Raw genomic sequence first — 22,105 nt, forward strand, 5'->3', positions numbered from 1 at the left:
CGGTGAGAAGGCCTTCAATCAGGGGTGAACTTCTGACAGTTTGACTCTGAGCTGAAATCTGGTTTTCTATCCATTTTGTGAAGCTTTTCCCTAAGTTTCCTGAAAAGAGTCTTGGAAGTACAAATACTAGAAAAACGTAATAAAAGTACTTAAAAGCAATTAAAAACATAGAAAAAGTATTTCAAAACGATCCATAAAAGTGGTCAAAATACGGTGTTATCAACTCCCCCAGACTTAAACCTTTGTTTGTGCTCAAACAAAGCAAAAGCCTAAACTGGTTAAGTGAAAACAAAAATAGGAAATGCACAAATCTCATAGACATGAACTTCTAAACTAGGACCAAAGATAGTGCATCAATCCACAACTTAGTCTAGAAAATTCTCACCAATGCACAAGAGATACTAGTTCACTTTTTCCGTCATGCAAAACTTAAACAATTTAAATCTTGATTTCAGTCAACTAGCTCTCTACATTCATTAGGTTCAATAGTGAGTTATCATTAAAGACATCATCCAGGGTAGACGGCGGTTGGCATTAAAGGGATATTTAAGTGGTGGAGTTAAAGTGTTTCGGGTTACCTGAAGATCTGGAGGATGCTAGATAGTATGCAAAACAGCAAGAGAGATAAGGACTTGTTGATGACCACAGTTTTCAATCACTTCTTCTTGCCAAATGTTGTTGCATGATCCTTCCTCCCTTGTTGTAAACAGCTGTTCCCCCAGACTTAGATTCTTTCCGGGAATCAGAAAACAATCTCCAAAACTCCATAAAATCAAACACCAGTTGCCTTGGGACTTAAAATTCGACCTTTCTAGACTCTCTAAGGTTTTTATTTCCTTTCTTTTCTTATTTTTGGATTTTTTTTTTTTTTTTGGGAAAGGAAATGCCTTTTAAAGAGAGAGAGACTAGAGGACGAGATTGTACCAAAATTTGAGATTTTTCTAAGGCAAACTGAGCTTCCTCTTGTGTTGAATCCTTCCGGGAACTTTTCCGGCAAATCGCAGGTCTCTGTCCTTGGTGACTGAAAACTGCGTCGTTCTTCTTTCTCTCCAACGTTTTTGCACTTATCTGCATATAAGACAATAGAAAACAAGAGTGCATGTGGTTTGAAAGAGGATTGGTTAAGGTGGGGAACTAGCTAAAGATGAACTAGCCATTCAGGATCAACAGAGAGTGGTAAAAGGATAAAGGAGTCCTGAATGTATGATTCGTTTCCCTGGTCTAATGCTTCAATGAGAAAATTAAGTCCAAAATAAAACAGAGCTAGTGTATCCCTTCATCTAAATCGAAATCATTCAAATTCCTCTGGGGTACTTCGTTTCAAATGTGCTTAGCTCCCGCCTAGTCTAGTCCTAAATCATGAATGAGCATGTCACTAGGAACAGTCTAAAGCACACAGTCAACTATCATTGATTCATGTTCACCATTCCCTTTTAAAACGTATTTTATTTTGAAAACCGATTTTGAAAAACTTTAAGGAAAATGCAAAAAGTGTAGATAATGCAAGACTCATGAAAGAAAAGTGGTTAGAAAGGGATGAAATCCTCCCCCAGACTTAAATCACACTGTCCTTAGTGTGAAACAAGTCGAGATTGGATGAGAAAAATGCATAAATATTCGAATTGGTAAGGACAAAGAGAACTTACCTGGATCCGGGATGCTGGTGGAGATGAACCGGATTCATTCGAAGGGGTTTAGGAAGGTGATTGGTGGTGATGAAGGTGGTGGAAGGTGATGAATGGGGTGGAGGGTGATTGGTGAGGTGAGATGGGGTGAAAGGGGTGGTTTGGGTTGGGTTTGATGTCAACGACCAAGTGCCGCGGTCAGGGGCCGCACGACCGCGGCAAACAAGCACTGGGCCGCGGTCATATTCACGCGACCACGGTCGATGATAGGTTTCCCGCGGTCCGAACACCTGCGACCGCGAGGGCTTATATCGCGGCCTCTTCCTACTTCTCCTTGGTTCCTGCTGGGCCGAGCAGTTAGGTACCATCCTTCTTTTTGGTTTTTTTTTCTGGTTTTTTTTTTTTTTTTGCTTTTTTGTTTTATAAGAAACACCTGAAACTAAGAAAAAGAAAAAGATCAAAAGAAAAAGAGAGAAAAATCCTAAAGAAAACAATACCTAAATGGGTTGCCTCCCATTAAGCGCTTTTGTTTTAAGTCGTTTAGCTCGACTTTTGGTGTTGGACGTGACTTATTCCAATGAAGAAGACCTTGTCATGAGACAAGTCTTTTTCGACATCTCCTTGCTTTGCTTAGCAGGTTCTTCGTCACTCCAAAGTTCCTCTTCAAACTCTTCTGCTGCAGAACGTTTTCCTGCTTTGCTGTTGTATGGAACAGCTTCTGTGAAGACATCTTTGTCGATATTAGCAAATGAAATCCTCCGGTTTGGCCAGTCCATTATAGCTCCAGAAGTTGCTAGAAAAGACCATCCGAGAATCACTGGATATGTTGCGTCTCTTGTCTCGACAATGTAGAAGTCGACAGGCACTATGCAATCTCCTATTCTCAAAGGAATTTCATGAGCTATTCCTTGAGGTGTTGCATTAGAATCATCAGCTAGACTAATCTTTGCTCTAGTCCTGCGCAGGTGTTTGATACCAAGTCTCAAAGCAATTGCCTTGGACATCATGTTAAGACAAGCTCCAGAATCACAAAGCACGTTTTTAAACATCTCTCCTCTAATAGAACAAGAGATAAGAAACTGACCTGCAGTCTTGACCTTATGGAGAATTCAAACTTGCCTTTCTCTGTAGGTGTTGGCTGGTGTTTCAAACGCAAAATATGATTCACAAAAGAAAGCTGCAGTGTCATATTCAATGATTGAATCAATGTATGGCATCTTTATCTCGCTGCACGTCTGGTCTTCTTAGATTGAAGAGTCAGCTGAATCTTCAACACATTCTTTTGCCATCATACAAGGTAATGATTCATGCCAATCTGGTTCTTCATCTGAAACTTGGTTTTCTTCTTCCTGAGTTGCTTTTTTAGGTGCTGGAGGCTGAAGTTGGGACAGAAGGTGTATTATTTTCTTCTCAAAACCCGGAGGAACATCTGAACGACCAACTCCCACGGTCAGAGGAGTCGCGACCGCGGGAAAAGTGCTCTTGGCCGCGGTTAGGACGCTTGGACCCGCGGCTCCGGATATGACCTGCTCAAAGTCCGTTTCTTCCTTCTTGTACTTCACACGAACTTCTCCTGCATCTTTATTTGGTAGAATAGCATCATATGAACTCATACCAGGGCGTTGTTGTGCATCTTCATCAGGATTTTTGGGAGATTTCTTAGAAAACCTCTCAATTTGCTCAATGTTGGGCATTTGCTCCATTCTTGCATCAATCTCCCGTGCTTTGAGCTCGAGTTTGTTCAGCCTGTGCTCGATCTCTTGCAACTCTTCGTCTGTCTTCTCTCTATACCAAGAGGCAGATTCTCTGACTTCTTTAATCTTCTGTTTTGATTCGACAATATCACTTGAGTTTTGTATGATGTCATACCTTTGTCTTGTCTGCTCTGTTGCGACTTGGTGGATCATCCCAGCTAGTGTTTGTGAGTCCTTGTGGGTTTGCTCTTCCAAAACTCGAATATGGTTGGCCATATCATTGAATTTTCTGTTGAACTCTTCAGAGATTGAATCAATTTTCTTGAGCAGGGTGTTTTCGGTGAGAATCTGCTGATCAAGGAATTGGTTTATCATCCCTTCGAGGCGTCCCAAACGTCTGCTGATCCTCAAGTTGTCCTCTTGCTGACTAGGATTTTGCAGTGGAGGATTATAGGCGTGTGGCTCGAAGTAGGTTGGAGGTGGACCATAAGGATCTTCCCGGCGTCGAACAGTCTCTCTGCGCCGGTGGTAAGGGTGGTTTGGCTGGCTGTATCGATCCATGTAGCTAAGATTTCGGGCTTGGTGTTCTTCTCTGCGTCTGGTGGCTTGAGGAGTGTTATAGAAACCTTCCTCATAGTGTATATTTCGATTTATAGGATCCATATCTTCTAAAATGGAAACAAAATAACCGAAAAATGGAAAGTTGCAGAAAAGGGGGTTCTAGAGTCGATTTACTAACCTTTCTCGGGGTTTTGCAGAAAAGAAAACGCGTGCCTTCCCCGGCAACGGCGCCAAGAACTTGATGTGACTTGATGTGTGGTGTCGAGGGTTGTCAAGTTTTACCCTAATTGAAATCAATAGCCGCAAGTGCACAGCTGATCGATTGTAGTACTTAGGGATCGAATCCACAGGGAAGTAGGATCTTTTCCTTCAAAAAGCCTTTGAAATAAGTATAAAGTAAGGAAGTCTAGAACCAAAACGGTTTTGTGGGGGTTTGGTAATGTGTTTAAAATGTAAAAACAAAATCTTAAAAGAAAGTACGGGAATTAAATGACCTAATAACTAAACTTAACGAAAATGAATAAAAATGAGAAAAACGGATATTTTAATTGCTTAAATGAAAATCTACTAAAAAGGAAAGACAATATTGAACTAAAGCTTGAAATAAAAACGGTGTAAATCAATGGAGAAGAAAGCGTTGGGGTTCAGAGAAGTTTTCTCAGGGGTACGAATGATTCAAAACATTTGCTAGAGAGTAAAATTGATAAGATCTTAGCTTAAACTTTTCGAACTGGAGTCACGGACGTATGAATACGCCATTGTCGTGATCATAGACAACTATCTCTCTCAACCCTGACCAGTAGGTTTCCACTCTGGCCCTGGAAGAGAAGATATGCATTATGTTTAAAACTCGTCCTAATTCACAAATCGCCCATAGGTAGGTTTCCACTCCTATGTTTGTTTTGCTCTCCCAAACTAGATCTGATACCTGATGAACACTTTCGTGTCACCAAGCATCTGGATCAGATTGTAGTTCATGACGCTACCTTCATGCAGTAAAAATGAATTCAGAAGAAAAAGTTCTAAGATTCTGCTCAAAAGCTCATGGAATCCTCATCGAACATATAAATCCCCATCGAAAATCCCTTAATCCCAACAGTAAAACTACTCAGACATAATGAACGAAATTAAAGACATAATATTAAGAAGTAGAATAGAAACCGAAATTGAAAAAGAAAGAACAAGGGTTCAAGAGAACAAATCTATCTCTCCCTAAAAGCTAAAGCAAAAACATTAAAAGTATGAAGTAATGATAGATGGTATTCGGTTCCACCTATTTAGGGTTCCTAAGACATGTATTTATAGTGCTCAAGACCTCTCTGGACGTCACTTAGGGTTTCTCCAAATGTGGGCTTCAGAAATGGGCTTTTTGGGCTCGGAGGTTGATGGCCGCGGTCGGGAGTGCTCTGACCGCGGGGAATGAGTGGTTTGCCGCGGTCGGGATGCTCCTAACCGCGGGAAATTGCTTGTTGGCCGCGGGTGGAAGTGCTTGCCGGCTGGTTTACGGGACATCTTGCTCTTCGCGTATCTTTTGATTGAACCGTTGGATTGCCAAGCTGTAAACTGCACTGGAAAGCTGATACTTCCATCTTTAAGGTCTCCAAATTTGAGCTGGATCAGACGGTGAGAAGGCCTTCAATCAGGGGTGAACTTCTGATGGTTTGACTCTGAGCTGAAATCTGGTTTTCTATCCATTTTGTTAAGCTTTTCCCTAAGTTTCCTGAAAAGAGTCTTGGAACTACAAATACTAGAAAAACGTAATAAAAGTACTTAAAAGCAATTAAAAACATAGAAAAAGTATTTCAAAACGATCCATAAAAGTGGTCAAAATACGGTGTTATCAGGGCTACCATGCAAAAAGAATATATCCTAGAGCAATGCTTAAAGTCGACCTCAGGAAAGCTTTCGATTCAGTCCGTTGGGACTTCATCTTGGGAGTTCTTCAAGCCATTGGTTTGCCTGATCAATTTGTAAACTGGATTGCTGAGTGTATATCGACTCCCACGTTCACTGTGTCCGTAAATGGTTATACTAGTGGGTTTTTCACAAGCACTAAGGGCACAAGGCAAGGAGATCCGTTATCTCCCTACCTTTTTGTTCTGGCGATGGAAGTTTTATCGAGATTGCTACTCTCCAGATATGAGTCGGGTTATATATCCTATCATCCGAGAACCACTGAGCTTAAAATATCGCACCTTATGTTCGCCGACGACGTCATGGTGTTTTTTGATGGGAGTAGTTCTTCGCTTCATGGGATTACTGAATGTATGGCTGATTTTGCGAGTTGGTCTGGGTTAGCGATGAACATGAGCAAAACGGAGCTTTTTTATGCAGGTTTGAACCATCAGGAATCCAATGCTATCACCAGCTACAGTTTCCCGGTTGGTTCACTCCCTATCAGGTACCTTGGTTTACCTCTGATGAGCCGTAAGCTTAAGATAAACGAGTATGAGCCGTTGCTTAATAAGATCACAGTGAAGTTCAAGATGTGGGCTGTCAAATCGCTGTCATTTGCAGGCAGAGTTCAGTTGATTGGTTCGGTTATCTCTGGAGCAGTTAACTTTTAGATTTCAGCTTTTGTTCTGCCGAAGGGTTGTATCAGAAAGATCGAAGCTCTTTGTGCCAGGTTTCTTTGGTCTGGAAATATTGAAAGGGTTAAAGGCGCAAAGGTTGCTTGGAGAATGGTTTGTCTTCCAAAATCTGAAGGTGGACTCGGGCTTCGGAGTTATTCAGTATGGAACATAGCTCTCTGCCTCAGGTTTATCTGGTTGTTATTCTCGGGTTTGGATTCTCTATGGGCCCAATGGAACAGACGTGTTCACCTGAGAGACAAAAGCTTTTGGGCGATTAAAGAATCCAACCGTGACTCTTGGACTTGGAAGCAAATTATAAAGCTGAGACCTTTCGCGAGCATTTTCTCCAAAGCGGTCCTCGGAAATGGTAAAGGTATCCGATTCTGGTTTGATTGTTGGACCCCCTTTGGGAAATTGATCGAGTATTTAGGTGACGGGGGTCCCAGAAGTCTTCGTATCCCTCTGCACGCTCTAGTGATGAACGCGTGTAACGACCGGGGATGGATTTTAGCGGATCCGAGGTCTGAAGTGGGCCTGCAGCTGCATGCGCATCTATCCACAATCGACCCTCCTACCCCTGAAGCTCCAGATGACTATTTCGAATGGTCCACCAATGGCACTTCAAGTGAGTTCTACTCTCCTCACGCACCTGGGATGTTCTCAGGCCAAGATCGGATAAAAAAGTTTGGGCTGATTTGATTTGGTTCAAAGGATCGGTCCCAAAGAATGCTTTCACGATGTGGGTTGCTAACCTTAATAGATTGCCCACAAGAGTTCGTCTTGCCTCTTGGGGTCTTCAGGTTCCACTGACTTGCTGTCTCTGTTCTACGCTTGAAGAAAACCGCGATCACCTGCTGCTTACTTGCGACTTCAGTATAGTCGTCTGGAAACTGGCTCTTGCGAGACTTAAGCCTCACCACCTCATGTTCCAATCTTGGTTCGAGCTTCTATCTTGGATTAGACAATCCAATGCGAGTGCCCCTGCACTCCTTAGAAAGGTTGCTGCTCAGGCGACTGTTTTCCAGCTATGGAAACAGAGAAACAACATTCTGCATAACAATGTCTCTTTACCCCCAGATGCTATTTATAGGTTCATTGATCGTGAAGTCCGAAACATGATCTCTGCAAAAAGACATAGGAAAGGCTTTGCTGATCTTATGTCCCTCTGGATTAGATGATCACTCTTGTTTTGCTCCCAACTCTAATTCTACCTTGTTTTTTATTCTTTTTTGCCGATGCAGAAACAAACTCTAGATTTGCTGTCTGTAAATCTGCTTTCATTTATATGATATTTACATTTTAGCAAAAAAAAAAAACAACACGAGGTCATCGTTTGGCCGTTGTAGACGTGACCAGCCAAACTCGTTACAACAAAAAAATACTCAAAATAAATCCCTAGCATGTTTAAAGGTAACACATATTAACCCTTTTAAAAAAAAAAATTATCAGACAATTAATACTTAATATATATACTCTGGCTCATGATTTTTGTGTGTGTATATATATATATCCACAAACCACAATCGTCATGACAGCTTAATCTTGGAAGAGACTAGTGAGTAGAGATTTGGTTTAACCAAAAATTTAGTAAAAAGCACACATAATTAAATTATATTTAGCCCTTTTTTCTTTTAATAACGGGAGCATCCCAAATCAAATTCTTGGAGCCTATAAAAAAACAGGATTTCTTGCAGTGGCGGAGGCAGCCCTTTTGGAGTGGGTCACCTGACCCAGGTGAAAAAAAAAAATGAAATGTTGCATCATAAATTATCCCATATCATAAAGTGGTATAATTTAGAAGGAAAAATTACACTATAAATAAGAGATCTTCTTTAAAATATTAATTTATAAATTGTGGATTCATTCTAAAACTAATATAATTTATGAAGGAAGCTCCACATTAGTGTGGTTTTTTTTTTTTAAAAAAAAAGAAAGCTGCATATCGATAAGCAAAAAAAGTTTCAAGTAATTCACATGAAACTTTCCTTTTATTTTTAGAAATTCCTTAAGATGTGGCTAAGCTGCTTAACTGTTTATTTTAAGCAATTTAAAATATAGATTTTTGTTTTGGTGTATATGTAGGTCATAATGTCAAATATAATGGAACAGTTTCTGAAAATAATAATCTCCACCATCTATCTAAATCCAACAAAGCTAAAAAAACATTCAAGAGCCAAACGTAATATAGAACAGTTTCTGAAAAGAAGATTTCCACCATCTAATATTGAATACGATTTCAAAATATATGTGAAATACATTTTTGAGATGTTATCAATGGTAACTTTTTTTTCTATCAAAACTTATACAATTTTTTTATTGTGACCCATGTCAATAATTTTTCTGCCTCTGCCACTGATTTCTTGCCATTTAAAATCTCTATGGGTGGCCAAACGCAGCCTTCTATATGGTACGAATCCAGAAAGTGTGAGTTTAGACTTTAGAGGCTACGTTTCTATAATTTGGTTCCAATTCTAAACGTAGGGGAATGTTCTATTTCTTTCTTTTATGGATATGAAGACACTTTAAACCGGCCACCCACTGCAAGACACAATTATCTAATTTCGATTAAACTCTTTAAAGTGATACATCAAAACTCTAGTATTTTGCTTTTCAGTGACTTTTGCCATTAAAAGCAATGTTAGACCGATAGTTGGGAGGAACCAGTATTCACATTCAATGTCAAATCAAATTTTCATTTTTTTTGTAAAACAACTTTCTTTACATATAAATATATCTATTATATTAAAACAGAAACATTTTTAGTGTTTGTTTCCAAACAATCCTAAAGTTTTTTTTTTAAATATTTTTTATATATAAAAATTAATTCTGAAAATTAAATATTAATTTAGATAACTAAAAATTTCTTTAAATATAGGTAATATATAAATAGACTTCCTTAAATATAGGTTAGATTTACTTTAACATTTGAAATTTAAATAAAATTTTTAGAATAACACATATGATTAACAAATATCTTATTATATTTTTTTAATCATATTCTATCAGATTAAAATTTCACATATTGAAAATAGATAAATATTAATATTATATAATAATTTAATGGGACAAGTTAAAAAAAAATTTTATATAATTATAGTCTTATGCAAGTTAGGTTATCAAAGCATGCAAAATATTAGGAGAAAATTATTTCAAAATTAGTAAATATTTATATCATAAAGTAATATAAACGGGCGGGTTAGAATTATGGTTTTATAATTATAGTATTTTTCGGATTAATAAAATGAGCGAGTTAGAAATATAACAGCTTTTTTGATTAATTAAATAATCGGGTTAAAATTATGTTTTTATGATCATAGTTGTCATAATAATACTGAGAAAAAATTATATCTAAACACAATTTTTTTTATATCATTTATTAAAAAAATATATTTATAAAAAAACATAAATTAAATTACAAATTTTGATTAAACAAAATTTTCGGGCGGATGCACGGGCTAAAATCTAGTTCGATTAGAATATGTCAACTTAATACGAGCCCACCCGAAAATATCAAAGATACATCTAAGTTAGGACAACGGTTAATATATTTGTTTATTCTGTGATGTCATCATCTTTAAAAATAGTATAATTTTCATATAAAATTAAAATTTAATTTTGCATATGGTTAGTATCAATAAACTTTTATATTTGGACACCAAATCACTAATTCTAGGACTCCCACGTCAGATCATCATTCTATAAAAGTACTAAATAATTTATAAATTTGTTTTACGGCTTTGCGTGTCATAAAGAGAGCAAAGAGAAAGATATATAAGTCGTGTGTTGAAAATCGAACGATGACGGTGAATATAGTTGAAAAATCTCAACTAACAACACATCCCACTCAATTAATATATTTCATGAGCTCATATGTTTGTGTTCCTCTCTCCATGCGTAAATGTTATTTGTGTTCTTACATTTTTCTCTATTTTTTTTTTCTTAAACTAGATTGTGATTGATCGATCGATGGTGAAGTTGACAAAGAGAATAGGAGGGCTCGTGCTGCGATTAGCGGCATTTGGGGCGGCTCTCGCCGCTTTGATCGTTATGGTCACTAGCCGCGAGCGAGCTTCATTCTTTGCCGTCTCTCTTGAAGCCAAGTACACCGATATGGCCGCGTTTAAGTATGTACAAATCTTTCTTTCTTAATTTACGTTACATATATAAATGTAAATGATTTCATCTTATATAAGCTATGTGACTATTTGAGTATGTGATAACTGATAAAACATGCATGTTTTGTAGGTATTTTGTGATCGCAAACGCTGTCGTGAGTGTCTATAGCTTTCTGGTTCTGTTTCTTCCAAAGGAGAGTTTGCTGTGGAAGTTCGTGGTCGTCTTGGATTTGGTAATAACTGATATTTGTTTGTCATAACTTTTTTAAAAAAGCGATATGTTATTAATATATACTTTATTTGTGGAATTAACAACTGGTTTTTTTTTTTGCTAAGATTTAACAACTGATTTTCATAACTAAAATATTGAAAATTTATCGCATTTCTACAACAATTAATATTTATCTGCAACAGAATTTTGATGAATTAGTATTTCTGTGGGGAAAATTTCACCTTTTATTGTGCAGATTTTAAATAGTGGTTTTCTGGTTATATTAAGCTTTGATCCAGTAACATGATGTTACTCATAATTCATAAATTGAAGCTGGTTATGATATAATACTTCATTAATAATGTTACCCATATATACTGATTATACAACTAGTTCAATTTGTGGTTAAATAATGTCCATCTGACTTTTACATATATATTTTAAACATAAACCTGGCTTTTATTTCCAGCGTAATGTTGTCGTACGTGACGATTTAATTGATTGATTATTTCATTTTGAGATAAGACTGATTTAAAACTTATATACGCGAAGTTCACAAATTTCGGTTTTAGAAGTAAAACACTCAAATTTTTTTTTTTGGTTAGAGAATGTCAATGCGATGAAGTGTTAACAGCAGATTATTGCACTTTTAACACGTATTGAGTGCAGTTAAAGCAGTCGACCTTATGTCACATTCCAAATTAAAATTCATGGTCCTATTGTAGATCAATTTTCTACGTTAACTTATTCCATTAGAATATAATTTGATGTTGGTTTGTGTTTAGAGTACTAATAGATGAATCGTTAGGTAGCAATTTCAAAATACTTGAATTTGTTATCGTTTTGTTAGGTGAAGATTAGCTCAAAATATAAAGCATTTTTTTATTTTTATACTAATTTTAGTCAATATATAACCGGTGATGAAGGTGATGACAATGCTGCTGACGTCAAGTTTATCGGCGGCATTAGCGGTGGCGCAAGTGGGAAAGAAAGGAAACGCAAACGCAGGTTGGCTTCCGATTTGCGGCCAAGTTCCAAAGTTTTGCGATCAGATCACCGGAGCTCTAATCGCCGGTTTCGTCGCACTCGTCCTCTACGTCTTCTTACTCTTATACTCTCTCCACTCTGTCGTTGATCCTTTTCTTCTCCAGAAATCTTGAATTTAACTCTTTTTCTTTTCAGTTTCAGTTCATTAAAGTCTCTCATACATCGATCTAAGACGTAGTTTGTGTAATGTGTTTTTTTTTTCTTTTCGTATGTGTTGATATTTTTTATAGTATTGTTATTTACTTTCTTCTATTTTTAATTGGGTTGTATATTTGGAAACTAGTAAGTAACTGTCAGCACTGAACCAACTCTCATGAACGGATAAACTGATAACCAAAACTCTTCACCAATCAATATCCTTTGTACCATTACCATCCATCAGTTGGTTCGATTCTTAACGATACGTTTCACCAAATTTATGATATAATTTAAATTCCAGATGTATGAATTTATTTATACGATGAAAAGGGTTAGCTAAATATACGCATAGAACGGCGAATGTAGTAGATATAGCTATACTGTACTTATGTGTGGCATCTCGTTTAATTACTTGTGTATATCCAAATTATATTAGTATCAAAAACTGGCCTGTGTTGAAATGAATTATAGTAACAAAGAAAATTATTTCCATAATCTGCAAATCAACGTTGATCATGTTGCTCTACACTTTCTTTTATGATATATGGTTTTCTTTAATGCTCCGTGAAGCACATGCGGCCATTTGTTGTGTCAGAACAAAAGGAAGATTCCATCTTGCGGATTATAATCCCACATGCCTCTTTTTAAAACAAGGTAATAGCTTAAAGCCCCGGAAGAGCATACTAATAAATTTAAATTTAAAGTTCTTTTGTGTTAATTAGTGGATGAGTAGATTCACTTGCTTGGTCCTTTGACTTGTCAGGATCCAAGATAAATAAATAAACTTGAAATATATTGTTTTGGAGCCACAATTAAAACTTAGTAAATTTTATTGAGTTGATTATGCATTTGAACGGTGTGAATATTTGTTTCTTATTAAAAAGGATCGTTAAGAAATGAATGTAGAGTTTAGAAACAGTAAAGCAACAGTAGTAACGGAGTATACCATATAATATAACGGTTTGATTATCTTTTCGACACCGCATTTTATTTTCAGTAGGTGTAAATCTTTTATGAGTGCGACAATTTGAGCTGATATTTGCTTAGCGACATTATTAACTAACATTAAACCTTTTCATGAAAAATATTATAAAATGGAAAGAAAATTATTAGAAAAGAAAAATAAAATTTAACAGGAAAGTTTATAGTTTATAAAAGACTCAAACCGGTTCTCTCAAACTATTAGAAGTATGTTGCAGCTCAAACCTATTCTAGACCGCTTAATAAAATGTGAGGTCAGAATTAAAACTTTTGGTCTCTTTCTCATATAATTTTGGAAGTAAATATAGACCGTTATTGGAGTTTGTGGGCGATAAAGGACATATATTGCTTAGAATCGACATGATGCAAGAGTTTATGAAAGGACCCTTTTATGAAATGGTCATAAATAGAAACTGGTTTTTTCTTAGTGCAAGAACATAGAAAATTCAGAAGGTGTTGAACATCTCATTATAATCTCTGCTCCTGAGCCGTCTAGACGTCATGATGTGTTTCTTAGGCATCTCCTTCAGATACGTTCTCAAAAACTATTCATCTAAAGGTACTTAGAAATACCTATGACTCATCTCTTGAACAATATCTAGGATGAATACAATCTGGTTAAAGAAATCCATTCCACGTGCATCTTTCCTCTTGTGGTTGGCAATTCTACAAAGGTTATCAACATGATACAAATGGCTCATATGGGAATGAATGTCCCTCAATTCTGTCCTCTTTGTTAATTAGACAATGACATAGTCTTTCTTATCCACCATCTTTCCTATCGGCGATCATAAATCTTCTCATTCAATCACAAACTATGCAAACTTGAATAATAGTCCTTTGTAAAGGTGCTTCTAAAACCATCTCCATTGGAAATTTTTGGCCCGGTTTCATAGGTAAAGAGAGATTTAAAAATAAAAAAATAAATGGACTTTAACAAGGGATGCTCTTTGTTTAAGAGTTTTTAGGGTCGTTTCTTAGACGACGACGTAGCGTCTCTCTATTATAAATTTATTATTAAATTAATTTTAAGAGATGCTTAAGGAGTCTTTCTATTGGAGATGGTCCAAGGGTGAGTTCCTTAACAAATAGTACTAATGTAGTATGTAAAATGTTTAACTTTGGTATAAATCATAATATTATACCCCCTAAAAGAAAGTTACTAAAAGGAGAGGGAAATGGGAAGGAGAGAGTCTGAAGAAGAAGGATGGGGTCCCATGTGTGTTCGAATTAAATTAGCGTCCAAAGCGGCCACACTCGTCCGCTCAGCGACTTTTCCTGTTTTTGAAATAAAACGTTCCACTTGTTTTTGTTTTTCTTCTTTCAAGTTTCAATACACTTGTATTGTTTTTTTTTTTTTTTTTTCTTTAGGATTTTAAACCCCACTTGCATTGGCTAAATAAGTTAATCAACAATTTTGACACAAAAATAATTTAATAACAATACTGCTTGACCCAAATTTATAATATGAATATGACATATGAGATTTCCGTGGATTGTTTTTTGGGTATTATCCTAAAGGTTAGTCAAACCCCCTTAAAAAACAAGTCAATAAAGAATATAATTGTAGTGTTTTTAATTTTAGAGTTGGACTAGAAAGAGACAGTACCGATTCCATGAATATATTAGCTGTGTAATTACTAATTAGAAATGGGCGGCTTTTCCTTTTGTGTAGATTGTGGACTGACCGGGTGATTACGCGATCGTTACAGTATTAGACTATTAGTATTACATGTCTTGATTAATCACAAATGTTTAAAAAAATTACAAGTTTTTGAAAGATAATTCCGCGGCTGCATATTTGTGACAAAAAAAAGACAGTTGATACTTAAAGACATTGTATCGGAGATACGACAAAACGATGCTCATTAATTAATAAAGCTACGACCGTTACAAGTTAAGACCAAATTTAAATAGAGTGTTACAAGTTACAACACAACAAAGGATTCCTTAGCATTCTTGTACCAAAAAAAGAAAAAAAAAGAAGAAAATGTGGAATAGCAGAAGATATATAATGATTATTTACATCATTTTTACCATAACCGTAAAATTTAGAATTGGTTAATATATATATATATATATATATATGTTTTGTTATTTATGAAGTTAAATTATAAACGACAATTTTAACGTCTAACGATCAACAAATTTAGCATTTTTCTATTATTAAACATTCCAATCTGTAAAGCACTGAGTTATAACGCACAAAAAAAATTTCTCTACAAGGTCAGTGGTCAGATATTCAGATCCAATATACATTAAAAATTATTTAAGATTTTCAATACATCAATTTTTTTTTTCTTTATGCTGACTTTCCTTTCTTTTAACTTAAATGGTAAGGAAACGAGAGAGGTTGAAGATACAAGACTTTCCTAAGCATTCTCCAAAATCAACATTTACGAATTAAAGTATTGAATTATTATTATTATAATTTTTTTGTAAAAAGTATAGAAGTATTTATTACAACAAAAACGAAAGTTAACAACAAGAAAAAAGCACACAAAGTAATTTCTGACCAAATTGGATAAAAATCTGGAAGATTTCTTACCTATTCAAGTGTTATTATGCACAAACTTATTAATAACCGTAAACATAAATAAAAAATCCCCCAATCAAATGCCATAACGAACTTTATTTTATCATTAAATTTATTTTTGAGGTAATGATGATTCATATAATAAGGTAAAAGGTGTTAAGTAAAAGGAATTTTAACAAATTTGAAATTATATTAAAAAAATATACAAATTAAAGCAAAGAAAGAAAAAACGAAGAAGAAACTGAAACGCGGAAAGGAGGCCAAATCGTCTCGTTCGTCGTTGTCATTGTAGCCGTCTTGAGCTAAAAAGAAATATCGCGCCGATTTGATTCTCCATTGTTTGAGTCAGTCAAGCTTATTCTCCGAGAAATCTCCGAGATCTACCACATGCCACTATGAGCCTCCGCCACCGCAACGCCCCGCCTCAAACTGGGCGGCCGTTGGCGGCGGAAGCTGCCGGAATCGAAGAGGAGCCCTATAATATCATTCCCGTTAACAATCTCTTAGCCGACCATCCTTCTCTCCGTTTTCCCGAGGTTCGTGCCGCCGCCGCCGCTCTTAAAACCGTCGGAGACCTTCGCCGTCCGCCCTACGTTCAATGGCGACCTCACTACGATCTCCTCGACTGGCTCGCCTTGTTCTTTGGTTTCCAGAAAGATAACGTTCGTAACCAGCGCGAGCATATGGTGCTTCATCTCGCGAATGCTCAGATGCGTCTCACGCCACCGCCGGATAACATCGACTCTCTCGATTCCGCCGTTGTCCGTCGGTTTCGGCGGAAGCTCCTAGGTAACTACTCCAGCTGGTGCTCGTATTTGGGTAAAAAATCAAACATCTGGATCTCAGATCGGAACCCTGATTCGAGACGGGAGCTTCTCTATGTTGGGCTCTATCTCCTCATATGGGGCGAAGCGGCGAATCTTCGTTTCATGCCTGAATGCATATGTTACATCTTCCATAACATGGCCTCGGAGCTCAACAAAATCCTAGAGGATTGCCTCGATGAGAACACCGGTCAACCCTATCTGCCTTCTCTTTCAGGCGAAAACGCTTTCCTAAACGGCGTCGTAAAACCCATTTACGACACAATCCAAGCTGAGATTGAAGCGAGCAAGAACGGGACAGAGCCGCATTGCAAGTGGAGGAACTACGACGATATCAACGAATACTTCTGGACGGATAGATGCTTCAGCAAATTGAAATGGCCGCTTGATCTGGGAAGCAATTTTTTCAAGAGTAGTAGAGGTAAAAGCGTCGGGAAAACCGGTTTCGTGGAGCGCAGGACGTTCTTCTACCTCTACCGTAGCTTTGATCGGCTGTGGGTCATGCTTGCTTTGTTCCTTCAAGCCGCCATTATAGTAGCTTGGGAGGAAAAGCCGGACGATGAGAAGGTGACGGTGCAGCTCTGGAACGCGTTGAAGTCCAGAGATGTCCAAGTGAGACTTCTGACAGTCTTCTTGACCTGGAGTGGGATGCGACTCCTGCAGGCTGGTCTGGACGCTGCTTCACAACGGCCCCTCATTTCCAGAGAGACCAAAAGACATTTCTTCAGAATGCTGATGAAGGTTGTAGCTGCTGCTGTGTGGATCGTAGCTTTCACAGTCCTCTACACGAACATCTGGAAACAGAAGAGGCAAGACAGGCGGTGGTCTAATGCCGCAACGGCCAAGATCTATCAATTCCTTTACGCTGTGGTGGCCTTCTTGGTGCCTGAAATTCTGGCTTTGGCTCTGTTTGTACTCCCATGGATAAGAAACTTTCTGGAAGAGACCAATTGGAAGATATTCTTTGCTCTAACTTGGTGGTTTCAGGGCAAAAGCTTTGTGGGTCGAGGTTTGAGAGAGGGTTTAGTGGACAACATCAAGTACTCGACTTTCTGGATCTTTGTCCTAGGAACAAAGTTCACATTTAGCTACTTCCTGCAGGTTAAGCCAATGATTAAACCCTCAAAGCTGCTATGGGATTTAAAGGGGGTACAATATGAGTGGCACCAGTTTTTTGGCGGCAGCAATAGATTTTCTGTCGCATTATTATGGTTGCCAGTTGTGTTGATATACCTGATGGATATCCAAATTTGGTACGCAATCTATTCTTCAATTGTTGGTGCTGTTGTTGGGCTGTTTGATCATCTGGGGGAGATCAGGGACATGGGACAGCTTAGGCTGAGGTTTCAATTCTTTGCTAGCGCTATTCAGTTCAATCTAATGCCCGAGGAACAACTCCTGAATGCTAGAGGCTTTGGTAACAAGCTTAAGGACGGCATTCATAGGTCAGTCTGTAGAAGCATATTACTGATATTTTCTATATAGCTACTGTACAAAGCTTCTCTTGACGGTACAAGCTATGGAATTTTAGTTTTATTAAAGCGGATTTGCTGAGTTTAACTCTTAACATTGTCATAACCGTGAGTTCGTATACTGTATGCAGATTGAAGCTAAGGTATGGATTTGGGCGGCCGTTTAAGAAACTCGAGTCTAATCAGGTTGAGGCCAACAAGTTTGCGTTGATCTGGAATGAAATAATCTTAGCTTTCAGAGAAGAGGATATAGTTTCTGATCGAGAAGTGGAGCTACTGGAGCTGCCAAAGAATTCCTGGAATGTGACGGTTATTCGCTGGCCGTGTTTCCTGTTGTGCAATGAGCTTTTGCTTGCACTGAGCCAGGCAAAAGAGCTGGTTGACGCTCCTGATAAATGGCTTTGGCACAAGATATGCAAGAATGAGTACAGGCGTTGTGCTGTAGTTGAGGCATATGACAGCATCAAACATCTATTGCTCTCAATCATCAAAATTGACACTGAAGAACATGCCATACTTACGGTTTTCTTTCAAATGATTAATCTTTCTATTCAATCAGAGCAGTTCACCAAGACCTTCAAAGTGGACCTTCTGCCAAAGATTTACGAAACACTGCAAAAGTTGGTTGGGCTGTTGAATGATGAGAAAGCGGATATTGCGCGTGTGGTGAATGTTCTGCAATCTCTTTATGAGATTGCGACACGACAGTTCTTTATAAAAAAGAAGTCAACTGAAGAGCTATCTGTTGAGGGGTTGACTCCTCGTGATCCAGCCTCAAAGTTACTGTTTCAGAATGCTGTTAGGCTTCCTGATGCAAGCAATGAAGACTTCTATCGGCAGATTAGGCGGTTACACACGATTCTCACTTCTAGGGACTCTATGCACAGCGTCCCTGTGAATCTAGAGGCGAGACGACGGATTGCTTTCTTCAGCAATTCGCTCTTCATGAACATGCCTCATGCACCTCAGGTTGAGAAAATGATGGCGTTCAGTGTTCTGACACCATACTACAGCGAGGAAGTTGTGTACAGCAAAGAACAGCTCCGAAATGAGACTGAGGATGGGATTTCAACCCTGTATTACCTGCAGACGATTTATGCTGACGAATGGAAAAATTTTAAGGAGCGGATGCGTAGGGAAGGAATAAAGACAGATGTTGAGTTGTGGACAACCAAGCTTAGAGACCTCAGGCTTTGGGCTTCTTACAGAGGTCAGACTTTGGCACGTACAGTTCGGGGAATGATGTACTACTACCGGGCTCTTAAGATGCTCGCTTTTCTTGACTCTGCGTCTGAAATGGACATTCGGGAGGATGCTCAGGAGCTTGGTTCAGTGAGGAGTATGCAGGGAGATCTGGGTGGTCGAATGGATGGGGTTGACTATGAAAATGACCGATCTTCCCTAAGCAGAGCAAGTAGTTCTGTGAGTCAACTTTATAAAGGCCATGAGTATGGCACGGCCTTAATGAAGTTTACATATGTTGTGGCGTGCCAGATCTATGGGTCTCAAAAAGCAAAGAAGGAGCCTCAGGCAGAGGAAATTTTGTATCTGATGAAGCAGAACGAAGCTCTCCGTATTGCTTATGTGGATGAAGTGCCTGCGGGCAGGGGAGAGACAGAGTATTACTCCGTTTTGGTAAAATACGATCACCGGTTGGAGAAGGAAGTGGAGATATTCCGTGTGAAGCTACCTGGTCCGGTGAAGCTGGGCGAGGGAAAGCCGGAGAACCAGAATCATGCTATGATCTTTACCCGTGGTGATGCTGTTCAGACCATAGATATGAACCAGGATAATTATTTCGAGGAGGCTCTCAAGATAAGAAATTTACTCCAGGAGTTTAGACATTTTCACGGGATCAGAAAACCAACAATTCTTGGTGTGCGGGAGCATATCTTTACGGGCTCTGTCTCGTCGCTGGCCTGGTTCATGTCTGCTCAGGAGACAAGTTTTGTCACTCTTGGTCAGCGTGTTCTTGCAAACCCGTTGAAGGTCAGAATGCATTATGGACACCCTGATGTATTTGACAGATTCTGGTTCTTGAGTCGAGGTGGCATCAGCAAGGCTTCCAGAGTCATAAATATCAGTGAGGACATCTTCGCCGGGTTTAATTGCACATTGCGGGGAGGAAACGTCACCCACCACGAGTACATTCAGGTTCATTTCTTGGATATTTCTAACTAATTTATACTGCTACAACGATCCTCTAATTCTACTTGCTTTATTACCATGCAACTTAACGTTTCTTACTTCCGAGATTCAGTGAAATTTTACATAATTCTTGTCTTTGTGCTTATATTCAGGTTGGGAAGGGTCGCGATGTTGGATTAAATCAGATATCGATGTTTGAGGCTAAGGTAGCCAGTGGGAACGGAGAGCAGGTTCTTAGCCGAGACGTGTACCGGCTTGGCCATAGGCTCGATTTCTTCAGAATGTTATCATTTTTCTACACAACGGTCGGGTTTTTCTTCAACACGATGATGGTCATTCTTACTGTTTACGCTTTCCTCTGGGGCCGACTTTATCTGGCTCTGAGCGGGGTTGAGAAGTCTGCTCTAGCAGACAGTACGGACAGCAACGCAGCGCTTGGAGTGATCTTGAACCAGCAGTTCATCATTCAGCTTGGTCTGTTCACAGCCCTGCCAATGATTGTTGAATGGTCTCTCGAGGAGGGTTTCCTTCTGGCGATATGGAATTTCATTCGAATGCAGATTCAGCTTTCGTCCGTCTTTTACACATTCTCAATGGGGACCAGAGCTCACTATTTTGGCCGAACCATTCTCCATGGTGGAGCAAAGTACAGAGCCACGGGGCGTGGATTTGTTGTCGAGCACAAGGGATTCACTGAGAACTACCGACTATATGCACGCAGTCACTTTGTGAAGGCCATCGAGCTTGGGCTGATCCTCATAGTCTATGCTTCGCACAGTCCGATTGCTAAAAACTCGTTGATCTACATAGCCATGACTATCACCAGCTGGTTCCTAGTGATTTCATGGATAATGGCCCCTTTTGTGTTCAACCCATCAGGATTCGACTGGCTTAAGACAGTCTATGACTTTGAAGATTTCATGAACTGGATATGGTATCAAGGAAGAATCTCAACGAAATCCGAACAAAGCTGGGAAAAATGGTGGTACGAAGAACAAGACCACCTGAGAAACACTGGGTGGCCAGGATATATTGTGGAGTTTATCTTGGACCTTAGGTTTTTCTTCTTCCAGTACGGGATTGTATACCAGCTCAAGATCGCAAACGGATCCACCAGCGTTTTGTCTACGTGTTCTCATGGATATACATCTTTGCAGTGTTTGTGGTTTTCCTATTAATCCAATACGCCCGTGACACCTACTCTGCAAAAAAACACATACGTTACAGGCTTATCCAATTCCTCCTGATCGTGTCTGTTATAATGGTGGTTGGTGCTCTGCTCGAGTTCACGAATTTCAGCTTCGTAGATATCTTCACGAGTCTTCTTGCATTCATCCCAACCGGTTGGGGGATCCTGCTGATCGCACAGGCTTCAAGGTCTTCTCTGAAGAGATTCAGGCTTATCTGGGACGCTGTTGTCTCTGTTGCTCGATTATACGACATATTGTTCGGGATACTCATCATGGTTCCTGTAGCTTTCTTGTCGTGGATGCCTGGGTTTCAATCAATGCAAACGAGGATCTTATTCAATGAAGCTTTTAGCAGAGGACTTCGCATCATGCAGATTGTCACTGGGAAGAAATCAAAAGGCGATGTCTAAAAAGTTAAAAAATGGTAAAGTTCCTTTTTCTCAAACATCTTATGTTATGTTTGCTTGAATCCTAAATTCCAACACAAATGCAAGCTTTTTTTTCTTAATTGTGCAGGTCTGAAAGTAAATGGTAGTTTAAAGTTTTGTTGGTTTGCGGCGATGGAATCAGTTGGAGGTTAGCTTTCCCTTTGCGACATCGAAATATAAAGTTTAGTCTCTTGTCTAAAGAAAAACTCAAAATACCCATGATTCATGCTGTTTCTTATATCAGGTTTTTGGAGAGCCTGGATGAGGAGGAAATTGAAGTTTGGGTTATTCGGTTAGATCAATTAGTGGGGATATATATATTGTCGGTAATTTATTAGAGTGTGTGGAAAGGGAACTCTGATTCTTGTATGGTTTTTGTCTGAAAAGTACAGCATTTGTGTAGTAGGCTTTTGTGTAATTTGTTCTCTTTCTCTCATTGTAGAGCTTTAGAGCAATTTAGTTGAGTAAATCATTGCTTTCTTAATGTCATTTTGCAGAGCTTCATACATATTTCACACCACCTCTTCTTCTTCGTTTGTCTGAAAAAAGACATTTCAGATGC

The 22,105-nt window shown here is 38.5% G+C and overlaps 3 protein-coding genes and 1 non-coding gene across 4 annotated transcripts; all 4 read left to right on the forward strand.

Annotated features, from left to right (window-relative positions):
• Positions 1–7,190: 7,190 nt before the first annotated feature.
• Positions 7,191–7,631, forward strand: LOC112085143. The gene has a single exon (XM_024154170.1). The coding sequence runs from the start codon at positions 7,191–7,193 to the stop codon at positions 7,629–7,631; it is 441 nt and encodes a 146-aa protein (XP_024009938.1).
• A 2,685-nt stretch (positions 7,632–10,316) lies between these two features.
• Positions 10,317–12,096, forward strand: LOC18014905 (CASP-like protein 1C1). The gene is made up of 3 exons (XM_006396518.2): positions 10,317–10,577; positions 10,699–10,801; positions 11,706–12,096. The coding sequence occupies exons 1-3, from the start codon at positions 10,420–10,422 to the stop codon at positions 11,937–11,939; spliced, it is 495 nt and encodes a 164-aa protein (XP_006396581.1). The 5' UTR covers positions 10,317–10,419; the 3' UTR covers positions 11,940–12,096.
• Positions 12,097–15,876: 3,780 nt separating this feature from the next.
• Positions 15,877–22,032, forward strand: LOC18014906 (callose synthase 12). The gene is given in 6 exon segments (XM_006396520.2): positions 15,877–17,750; positions 17,909–19,931; positions 20,078–21,041; positions 21,044–21,539; positions 21,632–21,691; positions 21,788–22,032. Coding segments are annotated over 4 exon segments (5,343 nt in total). The 3' UTR covers positions 21,526–21,539; positions 21,632–21,691; positions 21,788–22,032.
• Positions 19,009–19,086, forward strand: LOC112085910. The gene has a single exon (XR_002899188.1). It is a non-coding gene; the product is annotated as a small nucleolar RNA J33 (small nucleolar RNA).
• Positions 22,033–22,105: the final 73 nt, after the last annotated feature.

This window comes from Eutrema salsugineum, unplaced genomic scaffold, assembly GCF_000478725.1.
Source record: "Eutrema salsugineum unplaced genomic scaffold, Eutsalg1_0 scaffold_3, whole genome shotgun sequence".
Lineage (NCBI taxonomy): Eukaryota > Viridiplantae > Streptophyta > Magnoliopsida > Brassicales > Brassicaceae > Eutrema > Eutrema salsugineum.